The sequence below is a fragment of the Megachile rotundata genome, chromosome 3, assembly GCF_050947335.1.
Source record: "Megachile rotundata isolate GNS110a chromosome 3, iyMegRotu1, whole genome shotgun sequence".
NCBI classification, from domain to species: Eukaryota; Metazoa; Arthropoda; class Insecta; order Hymenoptera; family Megachilidae; genus Megachile; species Megachile rotundata.
Window position 1 is genome coordinate 8,161,089 of NC_134985.1, and position 20,948 is coordinate 8,182,036.

The 20,948-nt window shown below is 33.3% G+C and overlaps 1 protein-coding gene across 13 annotated transcripts in view; it reads right to left on the reverse strand.

Moving 5' to 3' along the window:
- LOC105662897 (uncharacterized) overlaps positions 1-20,948 on the reverse strand; it is a 102,483-nt gene that overhangs the window by 78,142 nt on the left and 3,393 nt on the right. For 10 of the 13 annotated variants that reach the window (XR_013037485.1, XR_013037484.1, XM_076529459.1 and 7 more), the window contains exons 2-17: positions 19,808-20,117; positions 19,147-19,339; positions 18,345-18,458; positions 16,943-17,117; positions 16,300-16,400; positions 14,913-15,122; positions 14,360-14,545; positions 14,169-14,283; positions 12,711-12,952; positions 12,523-12,645; positions 10,177-10,383; positions 9,836-10,044; positions 3,547-4,048; positions 2,484-2,665; positions 1,988-2,183; positions 724-949 (exon numbers count right to left, since the gene is read on the reverse strand). Coding sequence is in view for 11 of the 13 variants with exons in the window: in XM_076529459.1 (XP_076385574.1) it covers positions 724-949; positions 1,988-2,183; positions 2,484-2,665; positions 3,547-4,048; positions 9,836-10,044; positions 10,177-10,383; positions 12,523-12,645; positions 12,711-12,952; positions 14,169-14,283; positions 14,360-14,545; positions 14,913-15,122; positions 16,300-16,400; positions 16,943-17,117; positions 18,345-18,458; positions 19,147-19,339; positions 19,808-19,992 (3,166 nt within the window). In the remaining 2 variants the exon portion in view is untranslated. Of the gene's footprint in view, positions 1-723; positions 950-1,987; positions 2,184-2,483; positions 2,666-3,546; positions 4,049-8,506; positions 8,648-9,831; positions 10,045-10,176; positions 10,384-12,522; positions 12,646-12,710; positions 12,953-14,168; positions 14,284-14,359; positions 14,546-14,912; positions 15,123-16,299; positions 16,401-16,942; positions 17,118-18,344; positions 18,459-19,146; positions 19,340-19,807; positions 20,118-20,948 lie in introns of those variants that run through there. The other 3 variants (XM_076529456.1, XM_076529462.1, XM_076529461.1) reach the window with 3 other exon arrangements.

Genomic DNA, 20,948 nt, shown 5'->3' on the forward strand with positions numbered 1-20,948 from the left:
CCAAATTTGAGATATAGTGGGTTTCAAATTTGGGATACAATAAGTTTCAACTTTGAGAGATAGTAAATTTGAAATTTGGGATATAAGAAGTTCCAAATTTGGGAGATAGTGAGTTCAAAAATTGGGATAGAGAAAGTTTCAAATTCGAGATATAGGGGGTTCCAAATTTGGGAGATAGTAAGTTCAGAAATTGGGATAGAGAAAGTTTCAAATTTGAGGTACAGGAAGTTCCAAATTTGGGACACAATGAGTTTCAAATTTGAAAGATAGTAAATTTGAAATTTGGGATATAGTAAGTTTCAAATTTAGGATGTAGTAGGTTCAAAAATTGGGATAGAAAAAGTTCCAAATTTGAGATATAGTGGAAGAAATTTGGGACACAATAAGTTTCAAACTTGGGATATAATAAATTTCAAATTTGGAACACAATGCTTACAAAAATATAATAACTTCAAAAATTGGGATTCAGTAAGTTCACATTCAGTCAATTGACATTTTGCTCATTTTACTCAGTAAAATGAATTTAATAAATTGAAATATATATAATTAATGAATGAATGAATGAAACTAATTGAAATTGTATATACTAAAATTCTAACTAAAATTCTTATCTCATAATCGCAATAATATTAAACTGATAGGCTGATTATACTCATTATTTCAATAAGACCACACTAGTAAAAAGAAATGCAACATTTATACAAAGAACATGATAATTCTCACTTTTCGAACCAGTTTCTATGTCATGATGTAATCCGTTCGTTTTCTTATGAACGTCCGGTGATATAATGCGCTCGATATCCTTGATTTCCTTGACATCCACGTTTTCATGATGATCTTGAGTGGTATTTGATATCACTTTATAGGACGCGATACCTAACCGAGTGTCGTGGGACACCCGCAGGGTCGTCGTTTCCGTTACTTCCTTCACAATTTTTCCAGACTTTTCCTGTAACAATAGATATACTTTTTAATTAATAAAAATTAAAACATCCAATGTTGCAAAATTTTATTTTATTTTAATGTTATAACAATATATGCAATATTATTACTGAATTCACTGTATGTCAATTTTACGTCAAATTTACTGTATGCGTAGAATTTCCCACAAGTAAAATTCTTCAGCGCTATATAACCACGTGCTAGATCCCCACTCGTTAGATAATTACGCGTGAGTTAACCGCGCGTTAGATAACTACGCGTTAATCGCCACGCATTAAATTCGTTATATGTTAACTTCACTGCGCGTTTAATTCGTCATGCGTTGAATTTTGTACGCGTTGAATTTGCCACGAATAAAATACTTCAGCGCTACATAATCACGTGCTAGACCGCCACTCGTTAGATAATCACGCGTTAGTTAACCGCGCGTTAGATAACCACGCGTTAATCGCCACGCATTAAATTCGTTATATGTTAACTTCACTGCGCGTTTAATTCGTCATGCGTTGAATTTCGTACACGTTGAATTTGCCAGGAATAAAATTCTTCAGCGCTACATAAGCACGTGCTAGATCCCCACTCGTTAGATAATTACGCGTGAGTTAACCGCGCGTTAGATAACTACGCGTTAATAGCCACGCATTAAATTCGTTATATGTTAACTTCACTGCGCGTTTAATTCGTCATGCGTTGAATTTTGTACGCGTTGAATTTGCGACGAATAAAATTCTTCAGCGCTACATAACCACGTGCTAGATCGCCACTCGTTAGATAATCACGCGTTAGTTAACCGTGCGTTAAATAACTACGCGTTAATCGCCATGCGTTAAATTCGTTACACGTTAAATTCACTGCGCGTTTAATTTGCTATACATTGAGTTTTCTACGCGTTATACCGCCACATTAAGAGCGAATCAAACTATTCTCTACCTTATTGCGCTAATTGTCATACAATGTAAATATCATTCACTATCATTATATTAATACTGTATTAATATTAATATGTCACTTTGGAGTAAGAAGAATATCAAGTATTTCAACGTACATCTATTCTCCTCTCCAATGCTACGAGTTTCTCAACCTGTTTCTCCCCATTCATTTCGTAAACTTCAGGTTTGAGAGTTTCCATCGGTACAATATGTTTTTCTACTTTCTGACCCTTGGAAGCTTCCTCTTGTTTAATCACACATGTGGACACCGCTGCGTTTGTGGCAGTAATCTTTGGCTCCTCCATGTTCCAGCTTGGAAAACAAAATGGTGGAACAAGCTTTAGTATTTTTATTACGATTACTATTACTATTACTATTACTATTACTATTACTACTACTACAATACATTTATGACTGTTTATACGAATATTTATTAAAATTATCTGTTCTCTCAGATCTACTTAAAAAGCTATAATCTTACATTTAATTATAACTAAACAAAATAAATAAAAAATTTGAAGTTTCTAAAGAAATATCACTATTGAGTATATTTAAATAATTTACAACTAATGAAGGCTTAACTAGGTATTACAACAATTATTTGTTCCTCACCAATTTTCACATGCAATCGCTACAGTAGTTGCTGCAGCAAAATCTTCACATTCTGGAGATGTCACAAATGACTCACTTCTGGAACGAGCTGTCGGTGTTATGGAACATTCAGTAGCTGTCACATACCCATCTATGTTTGAATCTTCTGCCAAACTCTCGTCACAAGATTTATCGATGGCTTCCTGAAATTAACATATGTATAATAATGTTAACCAATTATTAAGTTACTTTTGAATTATTAATTTTGCATTACTCGTTAAGGTACATGTTGAGGTACATGTTAAGGTACATGTTAAGGTACATGTTAAGGTAGATGTTAAGGTACATATTAAGGTACATGTTAAGATACATGTTAAGGTATATATTAAGGTACATGTTCTGGTACATATTATGGTACATGTTGAAGTACATGTTAAGGTACATGTTGAGGTACATGTTAAGTTACATGTTAAGGTACATGTTAAGATACATGTTAAGGTATATATTAAGGTACATGTTATGGTACATGTTATGGTACATATTATGGTACATGTTGAAGTACATGTTATGGTACATGCTAAGGTACATGTTATAGTATATGTTAAGATACATGTCAAGATACATGTTAAGGTACATGCTAAGGTACATGTTAAGGTACATCAATTTCAATTTTGATTACAAGACTAAAAAATATTCTGTAGTAAATAATCCACATTGGATTCCACTTGGCAATCTCACTATTGGTATCATTACTGTTACTACATATATTCTTGTTATAATTACTACTATTACTATTCAGTTATTATAATTATCAAGGGCAATTTTACAAATATCTTTCCTTCACAACAATTATCCCTCCACAATTCACAATTAATAATCAGACTTCTAAAACAGCCTCAACTAATTTTAAGCACTTTTATTTTTCACAACGATCATTTCTTCACAATTCACAATTAATAATCAGACTTTATAGCCTTATTTCCAGACTAAAATACCTTTATTTTCAAAAGTGAAAATAATGTACGAAAAGTATGAAGTAATATAACTGAAAACGAACCATTTTAAGACTTCAACATTCACTCACCTCAACATCATTTTTCTCTGGACATTCAGCTTCATCCCCAACATCTTGCACATCACCCTCCATCTTCTGATCTTCGCTCTTCTCCACCTTTTCCCCATCCCCACTTCCAACTCCCACGTTCGGTGACACAGGTCTCTCCACAGGTTTCGTGCTCTTCAAAACGGTGCAAACCCCTTTCGTTCCAAACGGCACCATACTCTCCGACGAGCTGATCAACGGCATCGAACTCGCAGCACCAATCGATGATATCGTACTCGAAATCGGTTGACTCTGTACAGTAGACGATGATACGACAGTAGTCGTTGGTTGATTCGAAAAAAGTGAAGAAGTGGAGGACATCGCGGAGGATGACATAGGAACTGGTCGAGTCCTGGCTCCAGCCTCGCAAAGTCTCGCGTCCAGTTTCTCGGCGAGTCGCGTTACTTCCGCCAACCTCGCCGAGATCGATTCCACCGCTGTCAGGTTACTGCCTTTGCCCGAGGCATCCTCGGCTTCAGACATTCTAGAAAAAATAAATTTCCGTCGTTTACGTCGGTCTATTTATAGGGATCCTGGAACGTGTGCGCCGGTGTCCACGTGCGATTTGTCAGTTTTACGCTTGTAGTCGAGGGGAACTGATTTCATTTACTCTGATCGGGAAAGGATTTATAGGGAGTTAGGATTAAGATTAGAAAGGATTTTTTTGTTCTTTTATGCTGTTAGGGGGAATGGTTAGAAGATTTATAGTGTTATGCTTGGATTTATAGGGAGGTTTTTTATGGATTGGATTTATAGGGAGTTGGAAGGTGGAAATCAATGTGGATTGATAATTTACATACAGGGTGAGAAGGTTAGGATATGTCATTTGCATATGTGAAAAATTATAAAATCCTAGATTATTAAATTTATTTTTGAGTAGACGATTAAATCATTACATTTAGTTTAATATAGAAATTAAATCAGCAAATATTTCATACAAAATTTCAATGAAAGTTTCATTAAAGACCTCATCCAGAATTTTATAAAATATTTCATCAAATGTTTCATAGAGAATTTAAAAAAAAAATTCACAATAATTGCATAAAAAATGTCTTCAAGTATTTCATCCGAAATTTCATGAAATATTTCATCAAATGTTTCACAGAAAATTTCATGAAAAAATTCATAAAAATTACATAAAAAATGTCTTCAAGTATTCCATCAAAAATTTGATTAAAAAAATATAAAGGATTTCGCAAAAAATTTAATAAAATATTTCACCAAATGTTTCATAAAAAACTTCATAAAAGAACCTCATCAAAAACGATCCAAAAATTGCATAAAAAATATTTCTTCAAAAATTCCATCAAAAACATAAAAAAAATTCATAAAAACATTTACCAAAAACCTTAAAAAATTCCATCAAAAATCTCATCAAACTCTTCACCAAAAATTTCATAAAAATAAATAAAAATGTCCTAATGAACAAATATGCATAAAACAGTTATTATAATATCCAAAGAATTATCAACATAAATATATAAAGAATTATCTGTATAATCTACATAAAAGAATTCTTTTTTGTTTCTCTTTTTAATCGAAAGTTATCGATCATAAGTATCAGTTTATAGTTGGATATCCTGTGGCAAATTGAGAAAACGTCAAATTTCAAAAGCAAATTACGTAATGAGTAGTGACAGCGTCGCGGACCAGATGGTGCTTGCAATGTGGGGCGAAGTTCTAATTTCGGTGAACTGAAAGCCATCGAATCTTGCGGAGTGTCAAGTTTTACCGGCAATTTTAATCTCTACTTCGAGTTTCAAAATTTCCTTGTGATTTACGTACTTAAATTTCTGTTATCAAAAATAACTTTGATTTCACAACATTATTTGCACAAAAGTGATATATTAGAATTATTGATAATATTGGTACAGAAAATTTAATAATAAATTTTAAACAATTTAAGAATTTTGTCACAATGTCATGTCATAAAATTGTGATTAAATATGTACTACTTATTTTGATATATATTGTACATTATAGACTATAATATTTATTATAGATTTTAATAATAAAGTCCATAACGTATTATATTTATGAAGTAATACAATTTCCTGAGTGTCTAAAAATTATTTCTAAAAATCGAAGATTTATTTTTAAAAAGTCCCACCTACAATCAATTTCATCTACAATCACACAGAATTTATAAATGATAAAACCCTCGAAATTAAAATTGAACAAAAGATGAATACCAGAAGTACCTAATTTTTGCACAAGCTATGGTTCAGACTGCATATTACAAATAATGATAAACTAATTTAATGTGCGTAAATAATGATTATAAATTCCGAAGGAAAAATGATCCTGACCGATCTATAGAACGTTAAGAATGAAGATCAGCTCCTAAAATAACGAGTGGAAATTTTCGAGCATGAATGATCGAAGGCGTTCTGTCGTCGATCAGATTTTGAAGTTTGCTCGAAAGTGGATCGCGGCCAACGGGTTCTCGTTGGAAGCAAAACGACCACGTGTCGACGTTTAAACACCGCGAACAATGGCGAGTCTGAACGATAAGAATTTCAAACAGCTGATGCAGAAACAAGAAGAAAACCGAATCGAAAATTTCGTGTGTTTCACTGGATGGTTGCCAAGAGAGCGCACACTCCAGCCTTTGAATTTTGAATCTCGTGTTGATCTTTGTTGCGGTTTTCAAAGGTGTACCAGAAGCGGATGATCCGTGCGTAACGATTTCGTGGCCCTGACCGTCCACTGCGGGTGAAAATAGGACTCTGAAACGGTGGCGGTCTACGAAGAGGAGACGCAGGTGACCCATATTTATCGCACGTGGGTGAACGATGATGTTGGATTGACTACATAGTTGTGGTTTGTTTTCGGGTGACATTGTAAGCTATTGCAAGATCAGAGACATTAAACATATTCAGAAATGTCAGAAATATTAAACATATTCAAAAACATCAGAAACATTAAAGATATTCCGAAATATCAGAAATATTAAAAATGTTCAAAAACATCAAAAAGATTAAACATATTCAAAAACATCAGAAATATTAAACATATTCAGAAATACCAGACATATTAAACATATTCAAAAACATCAGAAACATTAAACATATTCAGAAATACCAGACATTTTAAAAATATTCAAAAACATCAGAAACATTAAACATATTCAGAAACATCAGAAATATTAAAAATATTATGAATATGAAAATATTCACTGAAGGCAATTGGTCAACAAGTTTAGTATCATTTTATAGTTTGTCAAAGTTAATTGATGTTAATATTAAAATTCTCTGAAAGGTTTTAATAAATTGTTTGCCTTATGTGGTTGAAATATAACTTAATGTAATACATGTGACAAGTTATTAACATTATTCTAAATTGAAATAAACTTTAAAGTAATATAAGATTAATGTAATCATAATGTTCACCTAATATTTTCGCAGATATAACGAACCTTAATTTCAACCTAACCTAACAATAAAAACATTAACCTAACGTAACTGTCACGAAAAGAAGTTAATCTAACCTAACTGTCACCGGAAAAACCTTAATCTAACCTAACTGTAACTGTAAAGAACCTTAATCTAACCTAACTGTAACTGTAAAGAACCTTAATCTAACTCAACTGTAATTGTAAAAACCTTAATCTAACCTAACTGTAATTGTAAAGAACCTTAATCTAACCTAACTGTAATTGTAAAGAACCTTAATCTAACCTAACTGTAACTGTAAAAACCTTAATCTAACCTAACTGTAATTGCAAAGAACCTTAATCTAAAGTAACCATAATTGTAAAGAACCTTAACCTAATCTAACTAAAACCGTAAACAACCTTAACTTAACCTAACTATAATCATATACAACCTTAACCTAACCTAATTATAACTATATACAACCTTAACCTAACCAAACTATAACCATAAACAATCTTAATCTAACCTAACTATAACCGTTAAAATAACCCCACATTTCCGATTGAGAAACAAATTTTTTATTTTGTTGAAAATGTCACACTCAAGATGTACAAGTTGTTTCATAAATTGTAAAGTTATTTGAACAAGAATTTGAGAAAATATGTTAATGTAACGCATGATCTAGACCTACAGTTCTTGACCCTTAATTGGTGACATACTATTTGTGTCACATAACAGGTGATGTTGGATCAATCGTACTACACAACAATAAACACAAAGTCCAAAGTCAATATTAACTTTCAAAGTCCAAATACAATACTAACATAAGAATTCTTATAATGACATATTATTACAAAATATAAATAATCGTAACAATATAAATAATCTCATATTACTGTTAGGGAAGTGTTCACACATGATATAAATATACACACCCTAGATACCATAAACACCCTTCCATATTCCAGAAAACCCTCTTTTCTTATTCCTAAAAAATTTATTATTCCAAATATTCCAAAGAATTACATTTTCCAAAAAATAGAAATAGTTAAAAGAAAATTAATAACTTTTTTCCTAGTCCACAATTTCGAAGAATCTATCTGAACCTCCAATTTCAAGAATTTCCCAGAAACCTTAGCGATATTAACATTTGAAGCTAAAATAGAAACACAATCTAAATAAGTATATCCATAAATATTCCCAGTTGTAAGAGGAAGTTAAAATTGCAATAACAAACGGTAGCGAAACGTGCAGCCGTCAAAGTGTTCGAATAAATCTCATAATGGTGCCATCTTTCACATAAGCGCCTCTGAACATGTGGCCAACTTATCTTAAAATAAGTCTAATTCAGTAGGACCTATATACATCGTAAAAACTACTAAGAACATATGATTTGCGTACAAAAAGTTTGACTATGAGAAATATAGAATACAAGTTTGAATTAAAAATTTGGATTAAAATATGTGGAGTTTTGATAAGTTTGAATTGGAAGCGTTTAGATCGATTCTAGGAACAGCGATCGAGGGCAGAGGCCAATTATCGTATTTCGAAACGATTCGACTTACATGCAGCAATATCAAGGTGTGTATCTGGTCGACGTGCAGCCATGGACTGACACGCAGTGCCTCCGTTAAAAACGGAGGTGCCGTCGACGTACAGCTTGCCCTCCTCGCTTCATATTGCCAGCTCCACCCGCCGTATCTCTCTTTGTTACGTATCCTGCTCTTTTCGATCCGAGCACGTTTTATTGCTTTAACCCGAATGCAACGCGATATAAACGGGGAGAATTCAAGGGTTCAGGAAGCTTGGAAATTCGAGCGACTTGCCAGAAGCTTGATGACTGGATATGAGAGGTTTATGGGTTTTTGAAACTCTCGTTTTGCATAATTGGGATTTGCAAAAGGAATTGTTTGAGCAATTTTTTATTGGAGGTTTTTGGGAGGAAATATTTGGTCTGATTAGTTCTTTTTATAATTCAATATTTTTCTTGTATTTTTTTTTCACTTTTGAATTTTTGCACAGGTCTTTAAGTTAAAAATTAATGGAAGAAAAATTTTATTTTCATGTTTATGTGTGTTTTAATTATCCTGTAATGTTCTTGAAGTATATGAAGTATATGAAGTATATGTTCTTGAAGTGATTTGAACTATGATATAAATTATACAGAAACTGTATATGAAAACTATATAACTGTGTATAAGAGTTATACAACTATGAATAAAAATTATAAGCTAATTATAGCTATCTCATAAAGCTATGATCCCATAAAACGATGAAACTTCAGCACTATAAGACTATATCTTGTCTCATTTACTTCAAAGTTTATCTGCTGTACCATTCACAATTACTTTTCATATTTATACTTGTGCTATATCAAAGGAATAGTGCTATAAATAATTAATATCTGAAATAATGTTACAATTAGTAATTCTATTTAGTTGGAAGTATCAAACGAGTTTTAATTTTGTGCGTTTTTCGAATGTACAGTATGAAGCGTTTGAAAAACGCGCCACTGGCGCCAGGCGGTGGCGGGAAGTTTAAATAACAGAGAGCTGCTTTTATCGAATACCAAATGACTTTAACACTTCTGCGAAGTTTGGTACACTGTTTTACAAGTGAAATTTATTATAATTAATACTATTATACATCACTTAAAAGTATTGAAAATTAAATAATTAAATTAATAGAAAATTAAAAGTATTTACGAGATATGTGCTATTGACATCTACTGTTGACGCGATGGAACTAATTGAACTAAACCTTGTATTACCATCATTATATTACTTGTTTTTATCAGATGCCCATTAATTAGATAAAATATGCAGTTTTAAAGAATTTGTTTTATAGTTTCCATCACCAAAGTTTTTTTTCAAGATACATGTAATCGTACTTGCCGTTGATGGCACAATGGTTCCTTCAATCTGGTTCTCAAGAGGCGACCCAGCCTCACCATCCGTCCAACTTCCAGAAGAAGCTTCTCCCTGTTACCCAATATATCTCTGATTTCCGCTCTGGCTCTGCTTTCGGCAGCCAAATCCTCTATTCTCGAAGATCGGCGTAGCAAACCAACTGCTTCTATCAAATCGCGCAGCTTCGAGCAATGCTTCAGAAAATATATAAACAATTATACAAGAAAATTAATATATCTGGACAAATATTGAAATAGTTATTGTTCTTGAGAGGAAACGTTGAGTTATGATTTTAGAATGTTACTTTTAATGACCATTGTACGTACATCTTCAACGCTTCGATGAAAAACCGCACACACTCTCAGCCTAGTTAATTGTTCCTGACCAACGGAACGAAGCTGTTTCCAGGCTTGTCGCAACCTTGAGAACAGACTTGCGTTACTTTCCAGTGGCAACCTGCAGGACAACCTCAACACTCGCGCTCCGTTCACCAATTGACAACCGTAATCGTATGTTCCCTGGAAATTCGAACACTGAAATGTCATATGTCAGCTTTTGATGCTTCAACTTTATGAATTTGTCATTTTAAGAATATTTAGTGTGCAATCATTGTATGTAGGATTCGATAATATTAGTAATAGTGTTGGTAGACGAAAATTTATTTCATAAATTTATTTCGAGTTACTTTTGTTATTAATTATAAAAATAGAAAAGGTATTGCATTTGCAAGGTGTCTCACAACTGTAGGTCCCTGAAATGGTAGCTGACGTGATTATGAATAAGATTTCCCTTTGCAGAAATGGGGTTTGAAGCTTCGTTTTTGAATTATTAAAGAAAAACACGGACCAATCAGAGCGCGAGGATTACGCATGCGCGGACGCGAGAACGGCAGCTTCGGATAACGCGTAGTTATCTAACGCGTTGTAATCCAACGCGTAGTAATGCTACGTGTGGTAATGCAACGAGTGGTAATCCTATGCGTAGTAATCCAATGCGTAGTAATCCGACGCGTACTAATACAGCGTGTGGATATCCAACGCGTAGTAATCTAGCGCATGCATATTCTACACGTAGTAATTCAACGCGTAATGATGCAACGCGTGGTAATACTAATCGTAGGAATATAATACGTCGTAATAAAACGCGTAGTAATCCAGCATGGGGTATCCAACGCGTAGATATTCGACGCGTAGTAATGTAACGTGTGGTAATGCAACGCGTGGTAATCCTACGCGTAGTAATCCAACACGTACTAATACAGCGTGTGGATATCCAACGCGCAGTAATCTAGCGCGTGCATATTCTACGCGTAGTAATCCAACGCGTAATAATGCAACGCGTAGTAATCCAGCATATGGATATCCAATGCGTAGTAATTCAACGCGTAGATATTCGACGCGTAGTAATGCAACTTGTGGTAATGCAACGCGTGGTAATCCTACGCGTAGTAATCCAACGCGTACTAATACAGCGTGTGGATATACAACGCGTAGTAATCTAGCGCGTGCATATTCTACGCGTAGTAATCCGACGCGTAATAATGCAACGCGTGGTAATTCTAAGCGTAGGAACCTAATGCGTGGTAATCTAACGCGTAGTAATCCAGCATGTGGATATCCAACGCGTAGTAATCCAACGCGTGGATATTCCACGTGTAGTAATGCAACGTGTGGTAATGCAACGCGTGGTAATCCTACGCGTAGTAATCCAACGCGTACTAATACAGCGTGTGGATATCCAACGCGCAGTAATCTAGCGCGTGCATATTCTACGCGTAGTAATCCAACGCGTAATAATGCAACGCGTAGTAATCCAGCATATGGATATCCAATGCGTAGTAATTCAACGCGTAGATATTCGACGCGTAGTAATGCAACTTGTGGTAATGCAACGCGTGGTAATCCTACGCGTAGTAATCCAACGCGTACTAATACAGCGTGTGGATATCCAACGCGTAGTAATCTAGCGCATGCATATTCTACGCGTAGTAATCCGACGCGTAATAATGCAACGCGTGGTAATTCTAAGCGTAGGAACCTAATGCGTGGTAATCTAACGCGTAGTAATCCAGCATGTGGATATCCAACGCATAGTAATCCAACGCGTAGATATTCGACGCGTAGTACTGTAACGTGTGGTAATGCAACGCGTGGTAATCCTACGCGTAGTAATCCAACACGTACTAATACAGCGTGTGGATATCCAACGCGTAGTAATCTAGCGCGTGCATATTCTACGCGTAGTAATCCGACGCGTAATAGTGCAACGCGTGGTAATTCTAAGCGTAGGAACCTAATGCGTGGTAATCTAACGCGTAGTAATCCAGCATGTGGATATCCAACGCGTAGTAATCCAACGCGTGGATATTCGACGCGTAGTAGTTCAACGCGTAATAATCCTCGTGCTCTGATTGGTTCGTGTTTTTGCTTAATAATTCAGAAACGAAGCTTCACACCCCATTTTTGCAAAGAGAAATTTATTCAGAATCACGTCAGCTACGATTTCAGGGACCTACAGTAGTGAAACACGCTGTATAAGGAAAATACTTTCATTACTTTGTAATAGTTTTTTAGGAATTAATATCCTGTTAAAATCAGAGAATGCTATTTCCAAAAATTGCTATAAAATATCGGAAACAACAGTACCTAAATAAAAATTAAATTTGATGATACCTTGGCAGTTTCCTGAAAAGATTGATGCTCCTCTTTCTGCGACTGAATCTCAATCGCATTGCATCCAACCTCCATATGATTTTTCAGTAGAACCTCGTACAAATCGTTCAACCATTTAACCGCCTAAAATTGTCCTAATAAATAAACAAGAATAATAAATTATAAATATTGTGCAATAGTGTTATCACCTGTTCAGCATCGCTCTCGTAAGTGTATATCAAAGCAATCTGTTTCAGAGACAGTTTCTGCAGTTCGACACTGTCGTTAAAAATATTCTTCCTCGCATTTGTTGCGTCTAGAATATCTCTAACGTTCACTATATCTTCACCATAGTCGACTTGCACATCTCTGCCGAGCGCATCCTTCACCGGCATTGAGAGAATGTCCGATAATTTTTCACCTACCTTCACCAACTCACGTTCCAAGGTTTCTGTAATAAATACACCGTGGAGAGTACTTCTTCATTATTTTTAAAGATTTTCTTTGATTCTTTGGTAGAAATGTGAGGAGTGTAGATAAATGGATATCTGTCAGATACAGTAGACTCTCGTTATATTGCCATGGATGGAGAAAGAGGGTCACTTAAAGAGTACCCACTTATGGTTCTTTTTTAGGTCACTACTTTGTACTCAATAAAAATGTACAAGCAATGAAAAATCAATAAAAATATACAAGCAATAAACAATCAATAAAAATGTACAAGCAATAAAAAATTGATAAAAATGTACAAGCAATAAAAAATCAATAAAAATGTACAAGCAATAAACAATCAATAAAAATGTACAAGCAATAAACAATCAATAAAAATGTACAAGCAATTAAAAATTGATAAAAATGTACAAGCAATAAAAAATCAATAAAAATGTACAAGCAATAAAAAATCAATAAAAATGTCCAAGCAATAGTGAAATATTATATTGTAAAATTAAGATATAATAATTAAATTGGAGAAGTATATCGTTGTTGTTAAATTGTAAAATTAAATTGAAGAAGTATATTGTTGTTGTTAAATTGTAAAATTAAATTGTGGTTGATAAATTGTGAATATAAATTCTAGCAATTAAATTGTGATCTATGTTGAAGTAAATAAAACTGTAAAACTATGTTGAGGTAATTTAATTGTGAACTATGTTAAAATAATTAAATTGGAAAATTATAACATAGTAATCAAATTGTAAAACTATGTTACTTTACCTAAGTTACTAAAATTAAATTGTGAAACTATGTTACAGTAACTAAACTACAGAACTTTATTGCAGTATTAAATTGTAACACTAAATTATAGTAATTAAATTATTAAATTGTTGTAATGTGTTGGAGTTTTGAATTTACGCGCTTTTAAAACTCTTAAATGAAGAAATTCGCGGTCCTTCGTTTTCTGTTTTTGGTTGCCGTGCAGCGTTTGTGTGTTTGGAGAATCGTTAGTGACTTCACGTTTTACAATGCCCGGCGTCTTCTTGTAATAATTTATTTTGCGTATTTTTAATAAAAATAAACTGTGTTCACTATTAAAAATCCATCATAATGAAATTGTAAAACCCAGTTCTAGTAAATTATAAAACCATGCAATAATTAATTGCAAAACTATAAAATGAACTAACTTAAAAAATCTAATTATTAAATTTGTTATTAAAAACATTATTTACCAAGAATTGCCTGACTCTGTTCAAGCTTCATAAGATTCACAGCAGCCTGAGAGAAATCATGAGTCCTATTACCCATCACTAATTTGTCGAACACTTCGCTCGTTTTGTCAAAGTACTAAAAAGAGAAACAAAATAAAAAACCAGTATATGTACATACGTATGAAGGTTGTTCCATGTTCTTGAAGAACTACCTCGGAAACTAGTCTGAAGAATCTTTGCGAAGTGATTAACACGTTTCGTCTTCTTTCTAATCTATTTGCGAAACTTCTGCACACAAAGTCCATGAAGTCTCGTTGGGACTTTAAGTCTTCGGATAATCGAGTGCTTGGAAGACTATCTATTTTGTGTAACAGTTCTGCGTATCGTCCATAGGTCTCCTGAAATGAAGATAAAAAAATATTAATAAATTTTTATTCTTTACAAGTTAAATTTGTTGTGCACTATTTTTTAAATACTTCTTCCATTTGTATTATTTTAAAACATTAGCTAATATTTTTCATACAACTCTATCTCAGTTATTGTTAGAAGTTATAACTTCTAAAATTTTTATTTCTCTTCTAAGTCTAGTTTATTGGTTTCTGCTAATTTGCTACTAGTTTGTTTCAATTAATTTGCTAATGAATATGTATATATTAAGATATTCTATAATGTGAAATATAATAAGATATTATGAAGACATTTATAAGTAATGTGAAGACATAAGTAATATGAACACATTTGAATACGTTTTTGCGATATTTTTACCCTGCACTCCAGTTCTAATTCTTCATGTCGCCTCCGCAGTTCCTCCGAGGATGAAACATCGAACCCAACCTGGCAACAGGAATTCAACATTGCATCAGCAGGTCCAAGGATCCAATCAGTGACCCGGGACACACCCTTTTCAAGGTCACCGATCACTCTGGCGGTGTCCAGATTCCTCTCCATTTCAGACCATGAGTTCTCGATATCCACCTGTATAATGATCACCGATGATATCAAAATTTATCATTGATATCAAACTTTAAACGCTAACTATATCTCTTTACGTTTACAACATATCTTACATATGTTACATATAATGTTACATTATATGTAAGTATAATGTAATGTATATGTTACCGTGAAAGACCGAAATCTCGAGAATGTCGAAATTCACCGGTGAATGTCAACATTCACGTAGTCGCTTGGTGTATGTCCGAAATATTTGCTAAATACCCTTATTTCTGACTTACACCGGTAAATGTCGACATTCACCATGTACTAATGGTGAATGTTGAACATGTCGGAGATTTATATTTTCTTCTCCGTAATTCAGTCGCTATAAAACGTCACAAGGGTGACGTAACTTTTTCGCCTCTCTTTCTGAGAGGAGAGACCAAGAATTTAAAACACATAGTACATTCTAAGCATACGTGTTTTTCCTCCGTGGTCTATTCTGGCGTCAGTTTCATATAGTATACTGAACAATTTTTCATTGGTAACATAATACTGTATATTCGTTTCCCCTGATTTTAATGGTACAATTAATTTCCTTTCATCATTAATTTTTAAAACGTCAAAACGTTTTAATCGTCTGTAATCCAAAGGTGTGTTGCAGTTAGTTTTAGCAGAAACCACTTCAGAAAGTATTTTAGAGTACTTTTCTTGAGAAAAATAAAAACAATTGTCTTCTCGTTTACCCGCAATTAATGCATTTAATTTTTCAAGAAAAAGATCACGATTTACTGCAGTATCCATTCAGTATAAATTACGGTATTGGAAAAAAAATAAAGAAAACGTTGCTCGCATTATCAAAGCTTGCATAAGATTGACAAAGCTGACTGACTTCCAGCAGAACACAGGATTTGGCGGGAGAGAGCCAGTCGCTTCTTTGTTGGCTCCTCTCTTTTGGACCTCCACCAGAGCATATCTGTGATTGTCGACATACACCGGTAAAGATCCGAATGTACAAGAATGTAATAAAATATTTAGTCTTTCACCGACGTATTTGGTATATGTCGACATTCACCGGTGAAAGTCGACATTCTCCAATTTCGGTCTTTCACGATAACATATATACATAAGTATAAATATGTTTAAGTGTTTTTATTCAACATGTCTCATCACTGATGAAATTGTTGTCGAATATAAATATTCTGTTAATATATACCTGTTTCAATTCAATGGAATCGATGAGCTCGTGGATCCTCCTTATGGTGTCCAAAATGTCCTTCGCGGTTTCTCTGCTCATTGAACTCACTAGATTTCTACCTGAAACGGTAACAAGGATAATGAAACTTATAATTATTAATATAAAAATTATATTTAGTAGTATTCAATACTTTTAAATAATTGTTTTCATACTCTTACATAATTGCTTTTATACTTTCAAATAATTGTTAACAAATTTACTTTAAACTGTGTTAATAATACGAACGATACGAAAGAATTATATTATACAAGTTTGAATAAATATTCCTACCTTCATAGTTTTCTCCTATGGCGTCAGTTTTATACAAATATATGAAACCTAATTAGTTAACACTAAAACTACCAAACCGGTCAAATGACTGCTCTACAAGTTTCTTATTATAAGGTACACATTTTGTTAGAGTACATTCCCTAAAATCAGCATTGATTTTCATCAAGATAAAAAATAGATGTGTGTACTAATTTATGTTTCGTCGTTTGCTTATTTACTTTTTAACTTCATTTTTAATTTCAAATTAAGTACATATTATATGACGGTAGGTTTAGTGTTAACAAGGTATTTGTGAATTAAAGAAATGTTTATAAGAAACTCAGAAGTATACCTGATTGTAGAACATGTCGTGCGATGGATATCAATTCAGTGCTGATCCCCCAATACGATTCCAAATCGTCATCTGACTCGGACATTCGAAACCCATCTAGACTTGTTAATCTTTGGTGCAAGTCAGTCATTCTGGATACAAGATTAGTCGCTTCTTTGCAGTAATCTTCTATTTTCTACAAAAATAGAACAATCATAATCGCACATTGATTTTTACCCACGCACTATTCATTTATTCAGCTAGTTAACGAATTGCGTTACAAATGATCATAAATTACAGTAAAAGTAATTACAACTTTCTAAGAAAGCGTGCATAATAAAACTGCATTCAATTGCATACATTAATAATATTTCCTGTATATTCAATCAACTCTTCAAGAATACATTAAACTGAAGAAACCTAATAGTTATTCTCGAACAATATATTTATATTCATCAACTACCGTAACAACTACTATTACTATAACTACTACTACTGCCATTATAAATGCATTTATTCTAAATTACCGAGTCATGCAGACGCGTTCAAAAGAAATCTAAAATATTAGGTTTTATGTGGAAAATGATGGATTTCGAAAGTAGAAGACAAATGACATGACTTAGTGACATAAATTTCTTTGGCAATGCAATTTTAAAATGGCTCACAAAAATAGCTACCTATTTTATCTTTAAACCTAAAAATCTGAAAGCAGAAGTGAAGTCACTAGGTTAACAAAGATTTCTATGGCAGTGCAAATCTAAATTTATGATTTCACAAAAACCACCTAAATATTTTATTTTCAAACCTAAAGATCTGAAAGCAGAAGTGGAGTAATCAGGTTAACTAAGATTTCTATGGCAGTGCAATTCTAAAATGGTCTCACAAAAATGGCTACCTATTTTATCTTTAAACCTAAAAGACCTGAAAGTAGAAGTGAAGTAATCAGGTTAACAAAGATTTCTATGGCAGTGCAAATCTAAATTTATTTCACAAAAGCCACCTAAATATTTTATTTTCAAACCTAAAGATCTGAAAGCAGAAGTGAAGTCACTAGGTTAACAAAGATTTCTATGGCAGTGCAAATCTAAATTTATGATTTCACAAAAACTACCTAAATATTTTATCTTCAAACCTAAAGATCTGAAAGTAGGAGTGAAGTAATAACTAACTAAGATCAAGTATGACTATCTAATAATTATCTAAACCTTCATCTAAACCTTCGTGATTTGCCTTGTCATCGACTAAATATTTTATCTTCAAACCTATAGATCTGAAAGTAGAAGTGAAGTAATCGCTAACTAAGATCAAGTATGGCTCTTTAATGATTATCTGAACCTTCATAAACCTAAAGCCTTCATGATTTGCCTTGTCATCGACTTCAGCTTAAAACGATTGCATCGCGCATTGATTACAGATAATTTACCACACGTTTCTGGATCCATTCCGCATGATCGTAAGGTTTATTACCACCCAGCTCGTACGGCAGCTGAGCAAAATCAACATGAAGGTGAAGCCTCGTCAGAATGAGATACGTCGGCTGAAACAACAACGAGGTGAATTAATTCGCGTCACGAACGCTGCAAGAAACTCGCGATTAACTCGTCGTTTTCATGCTTTTTCGAAGAAGACCATTTAGGCGGCTATGTATGATAGTTCCATTAATATCATTCAGAACGGGTATTCTTGACGGGTTTTTAAATAGTATTATTAAACGAGTTTGACTGGTCGAAGGGAAATTAGAAATTATATTGTATCAAGTCTCTTGTATATTGTTTGAAAACAAAATTAAACGTTTGTGATCATTTTTGATGGATTTGGATCTTTGTATCTTGTACGTCTGATAAGTTGGCAGGTGGAAGTAACGAGAAGCGTATTAATTCGAGTGTCTTCTTGTCAGACACGTGAGATGAGCTCAAAGGTTTTTACTATTAATCCAAAAAATATTTCTTTGTGCCCTGTCGCATAAGTTGGCACTTGCAAGTAATGAAGAGCGTATTGATTCATGTGTCTTCTTTTCAGACACGTGAGATGTTTCTTTTTTAGGGTGTTTACTATTAATCTAAAAAATATTGTATCCAATCTAATATCAAGAATTTTACTATTGTGAGTGTTGTATTTTTATGAAAACGCTTGCAGTGTATAAACACCTGTGTCAACTGACTCAAGCGCCAACTAATGGGTTGGCAGCAGTATGTTGATTGTTAGATGTAGAATTATGAACTAACCTCGCCTTCTTTGTGGGATTTCGTACAACTGTCCACCCTTTTGTCCCAAAAACCATCAGGTCTCACCACGATGACCGAAGCTGCAGATGGTCCCAGAAGTACCATAGATAGTCGAATGCACGATCTTGCAACACGCCATGCACCTCTTCTTGCGTCGACGATTAGAACCAAACCAGCTTTTTTGGTTTCTTCACTAATAATAATCGCATGTTTCATAATGAATATTTCAATTTTATAATCAATTTTAATCACTGTTTATTCATAAACAATTTTATAAAAATCATTTTGTCATATCATCCATGAAACGAAATTTGATCATTGTTTATTCATAAACAATTTTATAAAAATCATTTTATCATATCATCCATGAAACAAAATTTGATCATTGTTTATTCATAACCAATTTTATAAAAATCATTTTATCATGTCATCCATGAAACAAAATTTGATAAAATCATTTTGTCACTTATTTTTACCCAGAATCACTTAATAAAATCATTCTATTACACTTTTTAATAAAAAAAAATTCTTAAAGTAAGAAATCTGTCACCCATCCAATAAATCAGAAAATTAAGAATCACATCACAAAGACCTAATTTATAACTATCCTTTGCACGATAAAAGTCTCTTATATAAAAATTGTAAGATATCAAAAAATTACCTAAAAGTCGACAAGAAGTAGGCGATAAGAGCTTCGAGCCATGGTTTAGTGTTCGGTTGCAGTTCCGAAGGAACATTGACCACGATCAAAGGCCTTCCCTCAGGATCTCTTCCTCCTGGAACGTATGCGAGCTTCGATTCGAGGGCTTCCAAAATTTCTACCGCCTCCAGGTTCTTCGTGGGCATGATTGAATATTTCGCTACTTCATCTCTTTGAATGCACAATAGTCTCTCGCAAAACAACTTCACTGAACAAATCTTGCGGCTGCATATTTAATTAATTTTTTCTTTGGGAAAAAATTTTAAGGCATCTGAAAATTGCAGAGTTGTACAAAAATTAGATATATATATTGTTACATCTTCAACCTGTTTCAGTTTGTTGATCAAATATTTGAAGTCGTTTAAAAATTTTAGAATTGAGCAACAAAGAGATACACTATGTATTTGATTTGAGATTACAACTTCAGAAATTTCTTCTTCTATCAAGTAGATGAAATCGTTTTAAAATTGCAAAGTTATGCAAGAAATAAGATACGCTGCATACTGTTACTTTTTCAACTAATTTCTTCTTATTAGATCAAATATTCAAATTCGTATAAAAATTGCAAAGTTCATAAATATAAGATATACTATTACACCTACAACTAATTTCTTCCTAAACCAAATATTCATGCAAAAATTCCAAATGCCCAACAAACATATTATTTAAAGTCACAGGATCATTAGATTATCAAACACCATCCAAAAACAGCAATCTGACCAAAAATTTAGAATTGAAGAATTGAAGAGTTGAAAAGTTGAAGAATTGAAGAGTTGAAGAATTGAAGAGTTGTAGAATTGAAGAATTGAAGAGTTGAAGAATTGAAGAGTTGAAGAATTGAAGAGTTGTAGAATTGAAGAGTTGAAGAGTTGAAGAGTTGAAGAATTGAAGAATTGAAGAATTGAAGAATTGAAGAATTGAAGAATTGAAGAATTGAATAATTGAAGAATTGAAGAATTGAAGAATTGAAGAGTTGAAGAATTGATGAGTTGAAGAGTTGATGAGTTGAAGAGTTGAAGAGTTGAAGAGTTGAAGAGTTGAAGAGTTGAAGAGTTGAAAAATTGAAGAATTGAAGAATGGAAGAATTGAAGAATTGAAGAAT